We start from the raw sequence: 19471 nt of genomic DNA on the forward strand, positions 1-19471 counted from the left end.
TCTGAGGCAAAGGCCAGTTATATGTTAGAATTTTGAAGTGTATTGCCACACTTTACTTCCAATGTGTAATGTCACATAATATTCACAGAAGTGGCTGGGATCCTCACCACTGCTAGAATTGTGAAGGAATCCCACTTATTCTTCGCCTGATTTCTGAGTCAGTTAGATATATGGATATTAAAATTCCAGTTTTAGGGATACCTGGGTGGCTCAGTGGTTGAGCGTCTGCCTTCAACTCAGGGCGTGATCCCAGGGTCCTGGGATTGAGTCCCACATTGGGCTCCCTGCCGGGACCCTGCTGTGTCTCTGCCTTTCTCTGAGTGTCTCTCATAAATAAATAAATAAAATATTTAAAAAATTAAATTCCAGTTATATTATAGATAGAATTATTGAACACATGGCTTTGAACATCCCAATAAGAATTTCCTGAGTTAGTCATATATATCAGATAGACAGTGCTAGATCCAAATCTACTCCATCAACCAGGGGGGAATCTTTTATTGGTGACTTCAAGCAGTCTGAAATCCAGCTGTAGAAGAGACAACATAAAAGGGGAAAGTGCTAGCTAGCATACCCAGGTCCTTGTTCAAAATCTATCCATCAGATAAGTCTTTTCAACCAGTGGAAGGCTAGATAGGGGAGAGACCAGGAAAATTGCACAAAAGAATTATTTTAAAAATCTTCAAATCTTACAGAAACAAAGCAGGAGAATGACTGCCCATCTTTGTAATGTCACTATTTTACAGATTCACCCAAAAATTATTAGGAAAATACACAGGAAGTAGACTTTATTATTTACTTGTTTGCTTAAAGACCGCACACCCTGAAGTGACACATTAACTGTTCAGCAAAAAAGCTATCCTTTTTTTGATTAAAATTCGAGCAGAACTCAACGAAATCGAGACCAGAACTGTGGAACAGATCAATAGAACCAGGAGTTGGTTCTTTGAAAGAATTAATAAGATAGATAAACCATTAGCCAATCTTATTAAAAAGAAGAGAGAGAAGACTCAATTTAATAAAATCCTGAATGAGAAAGGAGAGATCACTACCAACACCAAGGAAATACAAACGATTTTAAAAACATATTATGAACAGCTATACGCCAATAAATTAGGCAATCTAGAAGAAATGGACGCATTCCTGGAAAGCCACAAACTACCAAAACTGGAACAGGAAGAAATAGAAAACCTGAACAGGCCAATAACCAGGGAGGAAATTGAAGCAGTCATCAAAAACCTCCCAAGACACAAGAGTCCAGGACCAGATGGCTTCCCAGGGGAATTCTATCAAACGTTTAAAGAAGAAATGATACCTATTCTACTAAAGCTGTTTGGAAAGATAAAAAGAGATGGAGTACTTCCAAATTTGTTCTATGAGGCCAGCATCACCTTAATTCCAAAACCAGACAAAGACCCCACCAAAAAGGAGAATTACAGACCAATATCCCTGATGAACATGGGATGCAAAAATTCTCAACAAGATACTAGCCAATAGGATCCAACAACACATTAAAAAAAGTATTCACCATGACCAAGTAGGATTTATCCCCAGGACACAAGGCTGGTTCAACACTCGTAAAACAATCAATGTGATCCATCATATCAGCAAGAGAAAAACCAAGAACCATATGATCCTCTCATTAGATGCAGAGAAAGCATTTGACAAAATACAGCATCCATTCCTGATCAAAACTCTTCAGAGTGTAGGGATAGAGGGAACTTTCCTCGACATCTTAAAAGCCATCTACGAAAAGCCCACAGCAAATATCATTCTCAATGGGGGAGCACTGGGAGCCTTTCCCCTAAGGTCAGGAACAAGACAGGGATGTCCACCCTCACCACTGCTATTCAACATAGTATTGGAAGTCCTAGCCTCAGCAATCAGACAACAAAAAGACATTAAAGGCATTCAAATTGGCAAAGAGAAGTCAAACTCTCCCTCTTTGCCGATGACATGATACTCTACATAGAAAACACAAAACCCTCCACCCTAAGATTGCTAGAATTCATACAGCAATTTGGAAGCATGGCAGGATACAAAATCAATGCCCAGAAATCAATGGCAATTCTATACACTAACAATGAGACTGAAGAAAGAGAAATTAAGGAGTCAATCCCATTTACAATTGCACCCAAAAGCATAAGATACCTAGGAATAAACCTAACCAAAGAGGTAAAGGACCTATACCCTAAAAACTATAGAACACTTCTGAAAAAAATTGAGGAAGACACAAAGAGATGGAAAAATATTCCATGCTCATGGATTGGCAGCATTAATATTGTGAAAATGCCAATGTTACCCAGGGAAAATTACACGTTTAATGCAATCCCTATCAAAATACCATGGACTTTCTTCAGAGAGTTAGAACAAATTATTTTAAGATTTGTGTGGAATCAGAAAAGACCCCGAATAGGCAGGGGAATTTTAAAAAAGAAAACCATATCTGGGGGCATCACAATGCCAGATTTCAGGTTGTACTACAAAGCTGTGGTCATCCAGACAGTGTGGTACTGGCACAAAAACAAACACATAGATCAATGGAACAGAATAGAGAACCCAGAAGTAGACCCTGAACTTTATGGTCAACTAATATTCGATAAAGGAGGAAAGACTATCCGTTGGAAGAAAGACAGTCTCTTCAATAAATGGTGTTCGGAAAATTGGACATCCACACGCAGAAGAATGAAACTGGACCACTCTCTTGCACCATATGCAGAGATAAACTCAAAATGGATGAAAGATCTAAATGTGAGACAAGATTCCATCAAAATCCTAGAGGAGAACACAGGCAACACCCTTTTTGAACTCGGCTACAGTAACTTCTTGCAAGATACATCCACGAAGGCAAAAGAAACAAAAGCAAAAATGAACTATTGGGACTTCATCAAGATAAGAAGCTTTTGCACAGCAAAGGATACAGTCAACAAAACTCAAAGACAACCTACAGAATGGGAGAAGATATTTGCAAATGACATATCAGATAAAGGGCTAGTTTCCAAAATCTCTAAAGAACTTATTAAACTCTTCTTTTTGAAAATTATTAACAAGGGAATGTACCTCCACATGGAGAGAAGTATGAAGAGTAGGGAGTATATATTTCTTCCTAATATTCACATATTCACAATATTTCCTAGATTTTCTCTTAACTAATTGGCTTAATATTAAGCTATGGTAGCAAAGCATGTGCTTATACCCCTTAAGAGAGAAATCAGTTCTCTTTAAGGCAGAACAATCTACCTTCCCAGTTTCACTTTCCCAATGCCAATTCCTTTGAATATCTTTCCGGGACTGTGTTGGACATTTCAGAATTTACTCCGAATCAGAGAACTGGATAACTAAGTGAGCAAGGCCATTCTACGTATAACTGAAAATGTACCTACTAATATTTTCCCACTGTCAAGTACTTAGATGTGTTATCTAACACAGGCAAATATCTAATGACATTATAGATATGTTAACAATTCTTATATAGATACAGAGTTTTTAGAGAATAGTCCTAGAAAATTTATTCATGAAATAAAGTGCTCTAGACCCCTCAAGTTTTGTTTATTCTTTTTTAAACAGTTTTATTGTAGTATAACTGATATATAAAAACTGCATATATTTAATGTATACAAGTTGGTGAATTTGTACCTATGCACATATCTGTGATACCATCACCACAATCAAGATAATTTCCATATCCATCTCCTTTGTTTTAAGTACAGGATACTTGATGTTTGGATGGAATTCAGATTTTTTTTTTCAAAACTAAAGGCTGAGCTGTAATCCTCTAACTTAGATTAATTCCTTCAGGGATTTAAAAGATGTAAGAGTCTAATTTGCCAATTTTCAGAGATTCCAAAGCGTTAAGGAAGCCAATGAATTTATTATGTCACTTTTTATTCCTTACGCTGGCATATAGGAAATTACTAAAACAACCTCAATTTTTTTGTAGCAGTTATCCCAGGATGTGAATTTTTCCCGAAATATTTGTTGTTTTTAAAATTCTCCATATATTTTAATCCTGCAAGATATTTTTATTATTGTTTTTATACAATGTGTATTTAACTTTCCACCTTATTTTCTTTCTTATTATGTACTTAATGAAGTACTCATGACATTCTCAAGGATACACATCATTATTTTTCTTAGTTATAAAGAGCACTTTATTATTTTTCTTTTAGTGTAGGTATACTGATGATGAATTCACTTAGTGTTTGTTTTTCTGGAAAATTTCCTTTCTTTCTTTTTTTGTGGAAAATTTTCTATTCCATTTCTTTTTTAAAAAAAGATTTTATTTATTTATTTACGAGAGGGAGAAGCAGGCTCCATGCAGGGAGCCGATGTGGGACTTGATCCCAGGACCCCAGGATCACAACCTGAGCCTACCACTGAGCCACTCAAGTGCCCCTCGTTGTTTCATCTTTAATATTTTACTGATGTATAACAAATTTACAAGAAATGTACACAAATAAATTTTACTGGTTAATTAATCTTTACAAAGATATACAACCCTATAACCACCACCCAGATAAATATATAGAATATTACCAACAATCAAAACAAGTCTCTATCTGTCAGTCAAGATTCAACCAAAGTAGCTATTGTCCTAACTTTATGTGTATAATTTTTGGCAATATAAGTTTTTATTTTTCTTAGATATATAACTAGGAGAGCAATTACTAAGACATGATAATTATGTTTATATAAAAGTGCCAGAATATTTTCTTAAGTGGTTATATACCATTTCACATGTCTGTCACCAATATATGATACATCCAGTTGCTCTCCATCCTTGTCATGATTTATGTTGTCAGCTTACATTTTAATTGTAGCCATTCTAGTGAGCGTGTGACTCATTTGTAATTTGAATTTCCTCATAACTAATGATATTGAGCTTCTTTACATTTGCCTATTGGCTATTCATGTATCTTCCTTTATGAAGCATTCAATAAATTTTCTTGACCATTTTTAGTTATCATTGTTCACTAGTATATTGATATGGATATTTGCATCTATGATCATGAGAGATATTGGTAATTTCTTTGCCTGGTGTTAGTATCAGATTTATGCTGATTTCACAAAATGAGTGAGAAAGTGTTCTCTCCTCACATGCTTTGAAGGATTGGATTATTTGTCCTTTTGATAGTATTCACCAGTAAGGCAACATAAATTTGGAATTTTCTTTGTGAAAAGACAGGTATTCAATTTTCATAGCAGAAAGAAAAGTATGCAGATTTTCTACTTTGTGTCAGGTCTATAATTTACATCTTCGACATAACTTTTCCATTTCATCTAAGTTGTCAAATATATTGATTTAACCTTGTTTGCAACCGTCGTGTGTTAAGATGTTAATATTCAGAGGATCTGTATTGCTGTTCTATCTTACCTTCTTTTTAAAAAAAAAAAAAAGATTTTATTTATTTATTCAAGAGACACACAGAGAGAGGCAGAGACACAGGCAGAGGGAGAAGCAGGCTCCATGCAGGGAGCCCAATGCGGGACTCAATCCCCGAACTCCAGGATCACAACCTGAACAGAAGGCAGACGCTCAGCCCCTGAATCACCCACGCGTCCCTCTCTCACATTCTTTATATTGGTGTTTCTACCTGGGTTCTATCAGGAGACAGAAACCACACAGTGATTTAAACAGGGGGAGTTTAATATCAAGGATTATTAACCTATGCTAGGTTAGTAACCATAAGATATGAGAATGCTACAAGATACCCTAAGACCCAAGGAGAATTTAACAAGGAAGTATGATTTTGAAGGGGGATTGAATCTCCAGGCCAGGTTCGAACCTCCTTGCAGAAGCTGTAGTTGCATTATACCTGGTGGCAAAGAAGTTTACAGGTTTTCCTGGGCCTAAACTCTTTTACAGTTCTGTGCAAGGCAAAAAGAACACCCCAGGGCACTGACTAGTCTTAGCCAGTGGGTGCCTATGAAGGTATGCAGAGGCCATACGGCTATTACTGTGGGTGGGAGGCCTTCACATCAGGAAGAATAGAAATAGTGATTACCAGCCAGGCTCTAGCTGCAAGGCTGCTGAAGGGCTATGTGTAACTGGCGAGGGGCTAGGGTATATGTCCTCACTCTCATCAAAATTTTTTAATAATTACCTCTATCACTTGGTTCAAGGTTCATCTTCTATATTATTTTTTAAATATTTTATTCATTCATGATATATATATATATATATATATATATATATATATAGAGAGAGAGAGAGAGAGAGAGAGAGAGAAAGAGAGAGAGAGAGGCAGAGACAGAAGCAGAGGGAGAAGCAGGCCCCACGCAGGGAGCCCGACATGGGACCCGATCCAAGGATCCCAGGACCAAGCCCTGAGTCGAAGGCAGGTGCTAAACAATTGAGCCACCCAGGGATCCCCTTATCTTCTATATTAAAAACTAAAGTTTCCCCCAAGAAGCACTGGGAGCCTTTCCCCTAAGATCAGGAACAAGACAGGAATGTCCACTCTCACCACTCCTTTCAGCATAGTACTACAAGTCCTAGCCTCAGCAATCAGGCAACAAAAAGAAATAAAAGGCATTCAAATTGGCAAAGAAGAAGTCAAAGTCTCCCTCTTCACCGATGACATGATACTCTATGTAGAAAACCCAAATGACTCCGCCCCAAGATTGCTAGAACTCATACAGCAATTTGGCAGTGTGGCAGGATACAAAATCAATGCCCAGGAGTCAGTGGCATTTCTATACACTAACAATGAGACTGAAAGAAGAGAAATTAAGAAGTCAAACCCATTTACAATTGCACCCAAAAGCATAAGATACCTAGGAATAAACCTAACCAATGAGGTAAAGGATCTATACCCTAAAAACTATAGAACACTTCTGAAAGAAATTGAGGAGGACACAAAGAGATGGAAAAATATTCCATGCTCATGGATTGGAAGAATTAATATTGTGAAAATGTCCATGCTACCCAGGGCAATTTACATTTTTAAATAATAAATTTATTTATTGATTTATTTTTTATTGGTGTTGAATTTGCCAACATACAGAATAACACCCAGTGCTCATGCCATCAAGTGCCCCCCTCACTGCCTGTCACCCATTCACCCCCAACCCCCGCCCTCCTCCCCTTCCACCACCCCTAGTTCGTTTCCCAGAGTTAGGAGTCTTTATGTTCTGTCTCCCTTTCTGTGTTGCGTGCGCTGCAGCAAAACCATCAGGGTCTTGAGGATAAGGGGATGAGGAAAATAAAAGAAAAGTAAAGAGATGGGGACAGGAGGGACACAGTGGATGATGTGCAAGCAGTGCCAGCTTTATTCAAGGTTTTATAACATTTTATAGCATGAGCCAAACAAAGCCAAGAAGGTGTTTATTTTTAGCAGGTTTGTGAAACCCTCCAAAGTTCCCCTTTCTCAGCATGCAAGACAGACTCCCAGGTGCCAGAAGACCATGGTAAATAGATAAGCTTGTTGCTCCAGATGTGCATACTTCAAAGGAATATTAGGTACAGTAAACAGACCAGGAAGGACAGACAGACCCTTATTTACATTTATGACCAGGTCAGAATAAGTTGGATCTATTGTGTTATGTGTGCGACCACGTAAAAGCGAGCCCTGAGAACCATTGCTCAAGCCTTTTCTCAAGCGTCTACCAACTATTCATCCTCTAGGCTCCCGAGACTTTTGAGTGAATGAGGGACACAAGTCCGGGGCTGGTTTGGTTCAGTTACTCCAGCTAGTTTGTGGTCGCCCACATTTCTGATATTTCCTACCCATTTCTTCTCCCGTCCCTTCTATTCCCTTTCACTATTATTTATATTCCCCAAATGAATGAGAACATATAATGTTTGGAGGACAATTTACATGTTTAATGCAATCCCTAACAAAATACCATGGGCTTTCTTCAGAGAGTTGGAACAAATTATTTTAATTTGGAATTAAAATTAATAATTTAATGGAATCGGGAAAGATCCCGAATAGCCAGGGGAATTTTAAAAAAGAAAATCATAGCTGGGGGCATCACAATGCCAAATTTCAGGTTGTACTACAAAGCTGTGGTCTGCAAGACAGTGTGGTACTGGCACAAAAACAGACACATAGATCAATGGAACAGAATAGAATCCAGAAGTGGACCCTGAACTTTATTTATGGTCAACTAATATTCGACAAATGAGGAAAGACTATCCACTGGAATAAAGACTGTCTCTTCAATAAATAGTATTCGGAAAATTGGACATCCACACGCAGAAGAATGAAACTAGACCACTCTCTTGCACCATGTGCAGAGATAAACTCAAAATGGATGAAAGATCTAAATGTGAGACAAGATTCCATCAAAATCCTAGAGGAGAACACAGGCAACACCCTTTTTGAACTTGGCCACAGTAACTTCTTGCAAGATTCATCCATGAAGGCAAGAGAAACAAAAGCAAAAATGAACTATTGGGACTTCATCAAGATAAGAAGCTTTTGCACAGCAAAGGATACCGTCAACAAAACTCAAAGACAACCTACAGAATGGGAGAAGATATTCTCAAATGACGTATCAGATAAAGGGCTAGTATCCAAGATCTATAAAGAACTTATTAAACTCAACAGCAAAGAAACAAACAATCCAATCATGATATGGGCAAAAGACATGAAGAGAAATCTCACAGAGGAGGACATAGACATAGCCAACATGCACATGAGAAAATGCTCTGCATCACTTGCCATCAGGGAAATACAAATCAAAACCACAATGAGATCCCACCTCACACCAGTGAGAATGGGGAAAATTAACAAGGCAGGAAACCACAAATGTTGGAGAGGATGTGGAGAAAGGGGAACCCTCCTTTACTGTTGATGGAAATGGGAACTGGTGCAGCCACTCTGGAAAACTGTGTGGAGGTTCCTCAGAGTTAAAAATAGACCTGCCCTATGACCCAGCCATTGCACTGCTGGGGATTTACCCCAAAGATACAGATGCAATGAAACGCGGGGACGGGAAGATTTGAAGGTCTGATTTTTTTCTAGCCATGGAGATAAGGTGCCCTGTAATTTTTAAACTATCAATGACTTTGATTATATTTGCTAAATATGCTATGGGGGCATAAGAATCAAGGGAAAAAAAACAAGAGGGTCCTTTGTGATTGTTGTATAAAAGCCAGTAATGAATTGTCTAATGAACTTTGACACACAAAAAAATATGTGTAGTAGTGGGACCATTTCCTTAGAGACACAGAGGTATAACCATAGCATTAAATGTATAAACACAACAATGATATCACAACAAAGCAAATGCTTGGCTTCTTTTCTAAGGCAATTGGATGTAAGAATTAAGTTTTATTTGATATAATTATAGATTCACATGTACATGTAATAAATAACAGAAAGAACTCATGCATACTTTACCCAGTTTCTTGCAGTGGTCACATCTTATAAGACACAATCTCACACCCAGGACTTTGGTAACCACACAATACAAGTACAGAAAAATTTCATGATCACAATATCCCCTCATTTGCTCTTTTTTTTTTTTTATTTGTAGCCAGGCAAGCCTCCATTTCCCTTAGTCTTTCCATCACTAGAATTCACTAATTTGTTCTCCATTTTCTAATTTTGGCATAAACAAATCAATAGTGCACATGACTGTTGGGATTGACTTTTTGACGTGGCATAATTCTCTGGAGATTTATCCAAGGTGTTATCTATGTCAATAGCTTGTTTCTTTACACTGCTAAATATTCTTCAATTGTATGGATGTGTAATAATGTGATCAACGCTTACTTTTTAAGTGACATCTGAGTTGTTGCAAATTTTTGGCTATTATAAGGTCATCATGAATATTTATGTGCAGGTTTTATCTGGGTTAAAAGACTAGGCAGTATGGTATATGTATGTGTATAATTTAAAAGTACATTTATATATATTTCCATATATAAATATTTATCCCGGATATATAAGTACTGATGATATGTAATTTATATGCTCTAAACTCACCCACTTAAAGTATGCAGTTCAATGGTTTTAAACTGTATACATAGTTGTATATTCGTCAGTACAGTAAACTTCAATGTGAGAGAATAAAACTATATAGGAGTAATGTTTCTGTCTCACTAGATTTAAGTATTATTCTGACATAGACGATGATGTTAGAATGTGTATGGTAAGCCCTACAGATAACAATAGAAAAATACATCAAAAATATTGTGGAAGCATCATTAAAAGAATTAAAATGATAAAACTGGAAATATTCACTTAATGCAAAAGGAGGCATTGAAGTAGGAATAGAAGAGGAAGGAGTACAATAGACATCTAGAGAGCAAAAAGTAAAGTGGGAGAGGTACATCCATCTATATCAATAATAACATTACATGTAAATGGATCCAACTATCCAATTGAAAAGCTGAGATTTTCAATCTGGAATAATGAGAAAAAAGTAACCACAGTATACTGTCTATAGAAGATACATACAGATTCAAAAATATAAGCATATTGAAAGTAAAACATTGGAAAACAAATTTAAAGCATCCAACTACTTAACAACAGAGTCCCAAAATACATAAAGCAAAACTGACTAATGAAGAATAGACAGTTGAGCAGCAATAATCGGAGACTTAATTTTCAAAAATGGATAGAACAACTAGGCTCAAATTCAACAAGGATTTAAAAAAAGACTTCTAAAGCAATCAGACCTAATACTCAAATCTACAACACTCAAGTATAAAACAACAGAATAAAAATTCTTGGCATTGGTGATTTCCTTTTTTTTTTTTGTATCTTTTTTATTGGGGTTCAATTTGCCAACATATAGTATAACACCCAGTGCTCATCTCATCAAGTGCCCCCACCAGTGCCTGCCACCCAGTCACCCCATCCCCCCGCCCACCTCCCTTTCCACCACCCCTTGTTCGTTTCCCAGAGTTAGGAGTCTCTCATGTTCCGTCTCCCTCTCTGATATTTCCCACTCATTTTCTCTCCTTTCCCCTTTAATCCCTTTCACTATTTTTTATATTCCCCATATGAATGAAATCATGTAGTGTTTGTCCTTCTCCGACTGACTTACTTCATTCAGCATAATATCCTCCAGTTCCATCCACGTTGAAGCAAATGGTGACATCCTTTATTGAAATACTGTTTCTATACTTTTAGTTTTTTGCTGTTGTATATTCTCTTCTGCATTTCTTTGATTTAATTTGTACTTTTTCTTACTTCTTGAAATGGATACTTAGATAATTGATTTTACTGTTTCTTCTTCTTAAAATATAAATACTTACACTATATATTTCTTTCCAAGCACACCTTTATCTGTATCACACAGGCTTTAGCACATAATATTTTCATATCATAGAGTACAAATATTTTCTAATATTCATTTTGAGCTCCTTTTTTATACAAATGCTTTTCATGTGTATACTATTTAATTTCTGAATACATGTGAGATGTTCCACATATCTTCATATTGATCGCTTACTCAAAACTTCAATTTCATAAACATTTTTTCTCTTGAAAGTAGTGTTCAGCTTTCAGGACTTTTTTGTACAATATTTCATACTGATGATTAGGTCTGGTTTGTTACATGAGTTGTTTAGATTTCTATATTATATTGATGCTTTGGTCAGTTTGAGCTATGCAATGCTGAGATAATGTGTAAAAATCACCCACTATGATTATGGATTTTTCCATTTTTCCTTTTTGTTCTATATGGTTCTTATATTCTCAGGTTATATAATAAAGTATATAAAATTTAGAAAATTTTATATATTCTCAATGAATACAAACTTATTTTTATCAATTTTATTTTTATCAGATTAATTTCCAAACCAGAGAAAAAGAATTTACCTGCAGCCAATGCAAATTTTGTGTTAAATAGATCTAATCGTTCCCCACTACTCAGAAATCAAAAGTTCCAAAATGCCTACCTGTTAAAAACAAAAAGACAAAAACAAACCATGTGGAATAAATGTAATCAGTCAATTCATTTTTTTTCTATCTGAATCTTTATAACGAAGTTTCCAAGTAGTCTTTATAAAGAAATTTGTTGGTTACTCCTCTTTTACTGTTCATACCATAAAGCAGCTACTTTAAACCAATAAATAGAAGGCCAGTGTATATAACAGATATGTGCTATTATCTATTTTCGGTTGTAAAGTATAAAATTATAAATGTTAATATTTTATCAAAGAGAGAAAATAAAATGTCAGCTTTAAATAATCTTAATTTGGGAAGCCTGGATGGCTCTGCCGTTGAGCATCTGCCTTTGGCTCAGGTCCCGATCTCGGGATCCGGGATAAAGTCCCACATCCAGCTCCCTGCATGGAGCCTGCTTCTCCCTCTCCCTCTGTCTGCTTCTCTCTCTGTGTCTCACAGGAATGAATAAATAAAATCTTTAAAAAAAGAAATAATCAATTTTCTGACTTTAATGTATATAATATTGAATTTTTATTTTAATTTTGAAAGGGAAAGTTCCAATATCTACTTTAAATACCTAGGATGAAAAAACTTTTTTTTTTCTTTTTACATGGGACGAGATGCAACATAAGGATTAGTAAATGCACTCTCTTTAAAAAAACATCAAATTGTGGAAGGAGCCTCGGTGTCCATTGAAAGATGAATGGATAAAGAAGATGTGGTTTGTGTATACAATGGAATATTCCTCAGCCATTAGAAATGACAAATACCCACCATTTGCTTCAACATGGATGGAACTGGAGGGTATTATGCTGAGTGAAGTAAGTCAATCGGAGAAGGACAAACATTATATGTTCTCATTCATTTGGGGAATATAAATAATAGTGAAAGGGAATATAAAGGAAGGGAGAAGAAGTGTGTGGGAAATATCAGAAAGGGAGACAGAACATAAAGACTCCTAACTCTGGGAAAGGAACTAGGGGTGGTGGAAGGGAAGGAGGGCAGGGGGTGGGGGTGAATGGGTGACGGGCACTGAGGGGGGCACTTGACAGGATGAGCACTGGGTGTTATTCTGTATGTTGGCAAATTGAACACCAATAAAAAATTAATTTATTATAAAAAATAAAAAATAAGCAAAAAATCAAATAAGGATAAAAAGACCAGCAAATTTTCCAGTAGTATTTTCCAGTAGTATTTTCCAGTAGTATTTTCCAGTAGTATTCAGTGTGCTCTTATTTGTGTAAGATAAATGCAATTTTTTTGATTGTGTCATTGAAAGCTCGTTTCACTTGCTTGTTCCTCAAAGTATAAATGAAAGGGTTCAACAAAGGAGCAACAGATGTAGTGAGCACGGATACCCCTTTATTGATATCCACCTCTTCTTTGGCCGAAGGCTTGATATAGATGAAAATACAGCTGCCGTATGTAATGGAAACAACAAGCATGTGTGAAGAACAGGTGGAGAAAGCTTTTTTTCTTTGAGAAGCAGAAGAAAATCTTAGAATTGTCCTGATGATATATATATAGGAAAGAATGACACCTATCAGTGTAATAATGAATGTCAGTACTGCACAGATTATAACCACCTGTTCTATAACCCATGTATCCGAGCATGAAATCTTAAAAAGAGGAGATGCATCACAGCCAAAATGATCAATGGCATTGGAGTCACAGAATTCCAGCTGGAGGCCCATACCAAGGGGTGTGATGATGATCAGCAGCCCAGAAATCCAGCAACAGAGGACAAGGATGGTACAGACTTTGTTATTCATGATGGTCATGTAATGAAGGGGTTTGCAGATGGCCACATAGCGGTCATAGGACATGGCTGCCAGGAGAAAAAATTCTGTGACCCCAAAAAGCCCAATAAAAAATATTTGGCAAGCGCAAGCATTATACGTAATAGTGTTGTCTCCAGTTGTTATACTGTACAAGAATCTGGGAATGCATACTGTTGTGAATGAGATTTCTAAGATGGAGAAATTGCGGAGAAAAAAATACATAGGTGTTTTAAGATGAGAATCCATAAATGTAAGAATGATAATGGTCAAATTTCCAGTAATGCTCAGCACGTAGCTGAGAAATAAGAAGATAAAAAGAAGAACTTGCAGCTGTGGGTCCTCTGTAAGTCCCAACAAGATGAATGTTGTTATTGCTGTGTGATTTCTCATTGTTACCTATGATGTCTTAGGCAATCTACATGAAAAAAAAGTCAAAGAGAAAGTATTTAAACAGAAGAAAGGAAACAATAAGGCAAAAATCAATGAAACAGAACACAATAAAGCAAGAGAGAAGATCAAAGGAATTGAAAGCTGATTCTTAGAAAAGATAAATAACACTGATAAAACTGCTGTGAGACTGACCTGAAGAAAAGATAAGCTTTGTCAGGAATGAGCGCGATAACATCATTAGAGATTATACAGATATTAAGAAGATAAAAATGAAATATTTTGAAAATGTCTGCAGAGTAGATGTGGCAACTTAAATGGAATGCACTAATTCTTTGAAGGATACAATATACCAAAGATAATTCAAGTTGAAATATCTAATATATATAGTCCTATATCTATTAAAGTAAACAAATATGTAGTAAGACATCCCATAAAGAGAACTCCAGGCGCAGACGGCTTAATTGTAGGTTTCTACTAAACAGTCAAGACAAACAAAGGCACCAGTTCTATACAAATCCTTTCATAAAATTGATGAAACCAAAAATTATAGCATTATCTGATGGAGCTACTCACGTCTGTAAACTTAATATAAATGATAACCACAATAAAAAAGGGAAGAGTGATGGGTCTTATATAGTAATACATTTTCTGCATTCTACCTCCAGTAGTAAAATATTGATTATAACTGGTCTGTGAAATGTTTCTTGGGTACATCATGTCACACACAAACTTTTAAGAAATGGTATAGTCAAACGTACGTTATATAAATTAAAATGAAACACTGGGGCTATTAATTTTGAGGCAGAAAATGAGAAACAAAAGAAAGAACCATGAGAACAAACAAAATGATTAACAGATGTTCAAACATAAATAATTACATTGTATAAATGACCAAAACATACCACACTGATTAAAAGACAGGGATTATAAGAATGTGTTTTTAAGAAACCTCCCACCTAGATGCAGTATTTAAACACTTCACTTCAAATATAATGACATAGATAAGTCAAACAATTAAAAAATGACTACCATGTGAACCACAATAAAGGGAATGTTGGAGTAAATATGCTAATATTACCATCAAAGAAAGTTAACAAACATACAAAAGAAAATTACATACCATTAAATTATCCAATTCACCGATAACAACTAAAGATCTTAATTATTTATGTATTTAACAGTACACCAAAATATAAGAAGAATAAACTGGCATAAATAAAAGAAGAAATAATAGGTAAATTGTGAATCATAGCTGGAGATTTACTAATCGATGGAACTAGTTGACTGAAAATCCACAAAAGTATAGAAAAACTATATGTCAATTATATATAATTGATGTTTATAGAACACTCTGCCTAATAATGGCAGAATGCATATTATTTTCTTTTATAAATTTATTTTTTATCAGTGTTCAATTTGCCAAGATATAGAATAAAACCCAGTGCTCATCCCATCAAGAGAATGCACATTATTTGAAGTGTACATGTAAGACTGCAAAATCGGTATCCCAACAAGAGAGGTAAAATAAAACAAATATTAATGAGTTTAAACAAACTGGAATCATATAGAAGATATTCTCTGACCACAAAGAAATCAAACTAACAATCAATAACCAAAGAAAAATGGAAAGAAAATATTTACAAATTAAACAGGTTACTTCTAAATACTTTATGAGTCAACCACTAAGACTCAAAGGAAATAAAATAACATATTGAAATAAATGAAAAATATGTGGAATGAAGGTAAACCTAGGAACGAGTGGAAAATTTATAATGTTAAATGTTTATATTACAAAAGAAAAAGTTTCAAACCAAATATTAAATCCTTGACAACAATAACAAAAAGCTGAAAAAAAGAGTGAAAAAACTACCCAAAGAATGAGACGGAAGCAAAGATAGAGATAAGACTAGAAGTCAACAAAATTAGAAACAAAAATACAATAGAGAAAATTAATCTAACCAAAAGCTGTTTTGTTTTGTTTTTAAAGATTTTATTTCTTTATTCATGAAAGACACGGGCAGAGCCATAGGCAGAGGGAGAAATAGGCTTCCCACAGGGAACTGCTTGATACTGGATGTCCAAGATCATCCCCTGAGACCAAGGCTGATGCTCAACTGCTGAGCCACCCAGGCCCCCCTAAAAGCTGGTTCTTTAGAGATTAATAATATTGATGAACTTCTAACCAGACTGACAAGCAAAACAACAAAATAACACAGTGAGAGGAGGAAAACACACTTCACTTTTCATTTTAGAAAAATCAGAAATGAAACCTATCATCCCAGATCTCAGATATTAAAAGGATATTAGAGGATACTGCAAACCATTAACAAAAATATTTTAGAGAGCTTAAATGAAACAGATGAATATTTCAAAGTCCGCAAACTACAAAAACACATCCAAAATGAAATACATAACCTGAAACAATCCTACAACTAGTAAAGAAATAGAATTTGTAGTTAAAGACATTCTAAAGTAAAACTTCTAGGACTAGAGATTTAAACATGGGATATTATGAATTTTATCTAATGTCGTTGAGAAAATAAGAGTAGGGAATGTATCCAACCTTATTTTTTGAGGATTTAAGAAACACCTGTAAGATTTAGATAGAATGCAAGGGCCGAAATGCAAGGGATTTAAGAAACACCTGTAAGATTTAGATAGAATGCAAGGGCCGAGATCACATCTGAAGAACATAAAGAATGATGGGGGTTTTCACTCTTGGATATTAAGACTTATTTTTAAGAAAACATCATTAAGAGTATATTGCAAAACAAATCAATATTAAATTTCCTCATAAAACAGATGATATTAAGCACCCTCTCCCTCTCCTTTATAAGGTGAGTGTAACCATGATATCAAAACCAAGGATACTATAAAAAAAGAAAAACTATTGAACTATATCTTCTATAAACCTAGATAGAAAATTTCAAAGAAACAATAGCCAATCAAACTCATTATGCTCAATAGCAATATAAGCATAACACATCAGGAGAAGGCAACATTTACCCCAGGAATTCAATGTTGGTTCAATATTTGAAATCAACTTATTCTCCACAATAACAGAAAAAGGGAGAATCCATGTTTCTTCTGAATAGTTTCAGGAAAAAATATTTGCCAAAATTCAACACTTCTTTATGCTTAAAAATTTTTCTCAGTAAAGTAGAAGCAGAGAAAACTGTCTCCATGTGATAAAGGATACTTAGTTATATATATAAAAAAAAAACAACCCAAAACTTCTGCTAATATCAAATATGAGGGGGAAAGCCTGAAAGCTTTCCTCTAAAATTATGAACTATGCAAAGATGGCTACTTATAGTTCATGTTTAACCATGTGCTGGAATTCCTAGCCAGTAAAATAAGGTGAGAAAAAATAATGACATTTTGATTAGCAATATAGGAGTTTAATCATCTTCCTTTGATAGCAGGATTGGGGGGATAAGGAATCCTAAATGATCTACAAGATAATCTTTGAATAAATAAGTGAGTTTAACAAAAGCATGAGATAGAGCGTTGATATATATAAAAAATTCTATTTGTGTATAACAATGAGCATTTGAACTTGAAAAATTTTTAAAAATTACAAAAAATTACAGCTTCATTTAAACATTAAATACTTGTGCATAAATTGAACAAATAATACTATAGTATAGCAATACAATGGAAAGTTTAAAAACTGACATGGAGATATGTTTAAACACATAGCTTATTGGGATAGAGCAATGTGTACTGAAATAGAATAATATCAGGCAAATTGAAGGGAAAAATAATGTCTTATCACAAATGGTGCTGCTTCAATAATACATACATATGGATAAAAATGAACACAAATGAAAAATAAAATAGAGCATAGACCTAATAAAAACCTGCTTTTCAAAAATACTGTTAAAAAGTGAAAAGGAGGGCAGCCCTGGTGGCTCAGCGGTTTAGCGCTGCCTTCAGTCCAAGGCCTGATCCTGGAGACCTGGGATCGAGTCCCACGTCTGGCTCCCTGCGTGGAGCTTGCTTCTCCCTCTGCCTATGTCTCTGCCTCTCTGTGTCTCTCATGAATAAATAAATGAAATCTTTTTTAAAAAAAGTGAAAAGGAGGTGCCAGTCTGGCTCAGTCAGAAGAACTATGAGACACTTGATTTTAGGGTTGAGTTCAAGTCCACACGGAGTGTAGAGATTACACAAATAAATAAACTTAAAAAAGAGCTGTTTAAAAAAATGAAAAGAAAGGCCCAATACTAGGAGAAGATATTTACAAAACATGTATTTACAAAGGTCATGTATTTAGTGTACAGATATATGTCTACACAGAGTATATATGCACATATATATTTGGGACATATTTCATTATATATATATGAAATACATCTTACTTAACCTATGCTATGTATATAATATGATGGATACAAAGGAACATGTATGTGTGAGTGTACACATGTACTCAAATACACAGTTTACCAATAAAAAGAAAACAGCCCAATGAAACTGGTAAAAGATTTGAACATATACTGCACATAGGAAGAGGCATGAATATCAAATGTGCACATGAAAAGAAGCTCAACATCATTAGTGATTAAGGAAATAAAACTTAAATGATAATAAGACATTACTAAACATTTGTTCCAATAATAAAAATGAAATGTATTAACAATAGCAAGGGTGGGAAAAACAGGAAGCAGTTGAAATTTTCTTATCACTGGTGGAAATAGAAAGTAGTAAAACCAGTGTGGAATATAGTTCTGCAATTTCTTAAAAACTTAAAAGTGTATCTATTATGTAACATGACAAATCCATCCCTAAGAATTTACCTAAGAGGAAAAAAAATGTCCTTAGAAAGACTTGATAATTGCAATTTTATTCATAATAATCAAAAGAGGAATGTAATATAAGTAATCATTGAGAAGTACTTTATCTTTTAAAGATTTTATTTATTCATGAGAGACACAGGCAGGGGGAGAAGCAGGCTCCATGCAGGGTACCTGATGCAGGACTCAATCCCAGGACCCTAGGATCACGCCCTGGACCAAAGGCAGGAGCTAAACCACTGAGCCACCCAGGGATCCCTGTGAGAAGTAATTCAAAAAGTGGTATATATAAATATACATGGAGGGCTACATAGCAGGAAAAGAATAAAGAATTCATGTGTGTGATAATGTGGATAAATCTCAAAGTCGTATGCCAGAGGAAAAAATATATATGTATTAAAGGGAAAATACTATAAGATTTAGTTTAATTAGAAAAGACAAACCAAATCTATTATGAAGGATTAACTGGGAAAGAACACAGTCAAACATTTAGAAGTGATAGAAATTTATATATCTTGATCACATTAGTAGTTGTAAAGATGTTGTACATTTGTCAAGACTTGGTGGAATGCTACACTTAAGTACATTTTTAAAAAGTAAGTGCATTTTATTGTGTGTCAGTTATACTTTAATAAGAATGATTTTTAAAGTAGGCTGC

General features: G+C 35.0%; 1 protein-coding gene across 1 annotated transcript; it reads right to left on the minus strand.

The window, feature by feature from the left end:
• Positions 1 to 13081: 13081 nt before the first annotated feature.
• On the minus strand, positions 13082 to 14020 carry LOC140610030 (olfactory receptor 6C2-like). Its single transcript, XM_072785508.1, has one exon. The coding sequence runs from the start codon at positions 14018 to 14020 to the stop codon at positions 13082 to 13084; it is 939 nt and encodes a 312-aa protein (XP_072641609.1).
• Positions 14021 to 19471: the final 5451 nt, after the last annotated feature.

Source organism: Canis lupus, chromosome 2, assembly GCF_048164855.1.
Source record: "Canis lupus baileyi chromosome 2, mCanLup2.hap1, whole genome shotgun sequence".
NCBI classification, from domain to species: Eukaryota; Metazoa; Chordata; class Mammalia; order Carnivora; family Canidae; genus Canis; species Canis lupus.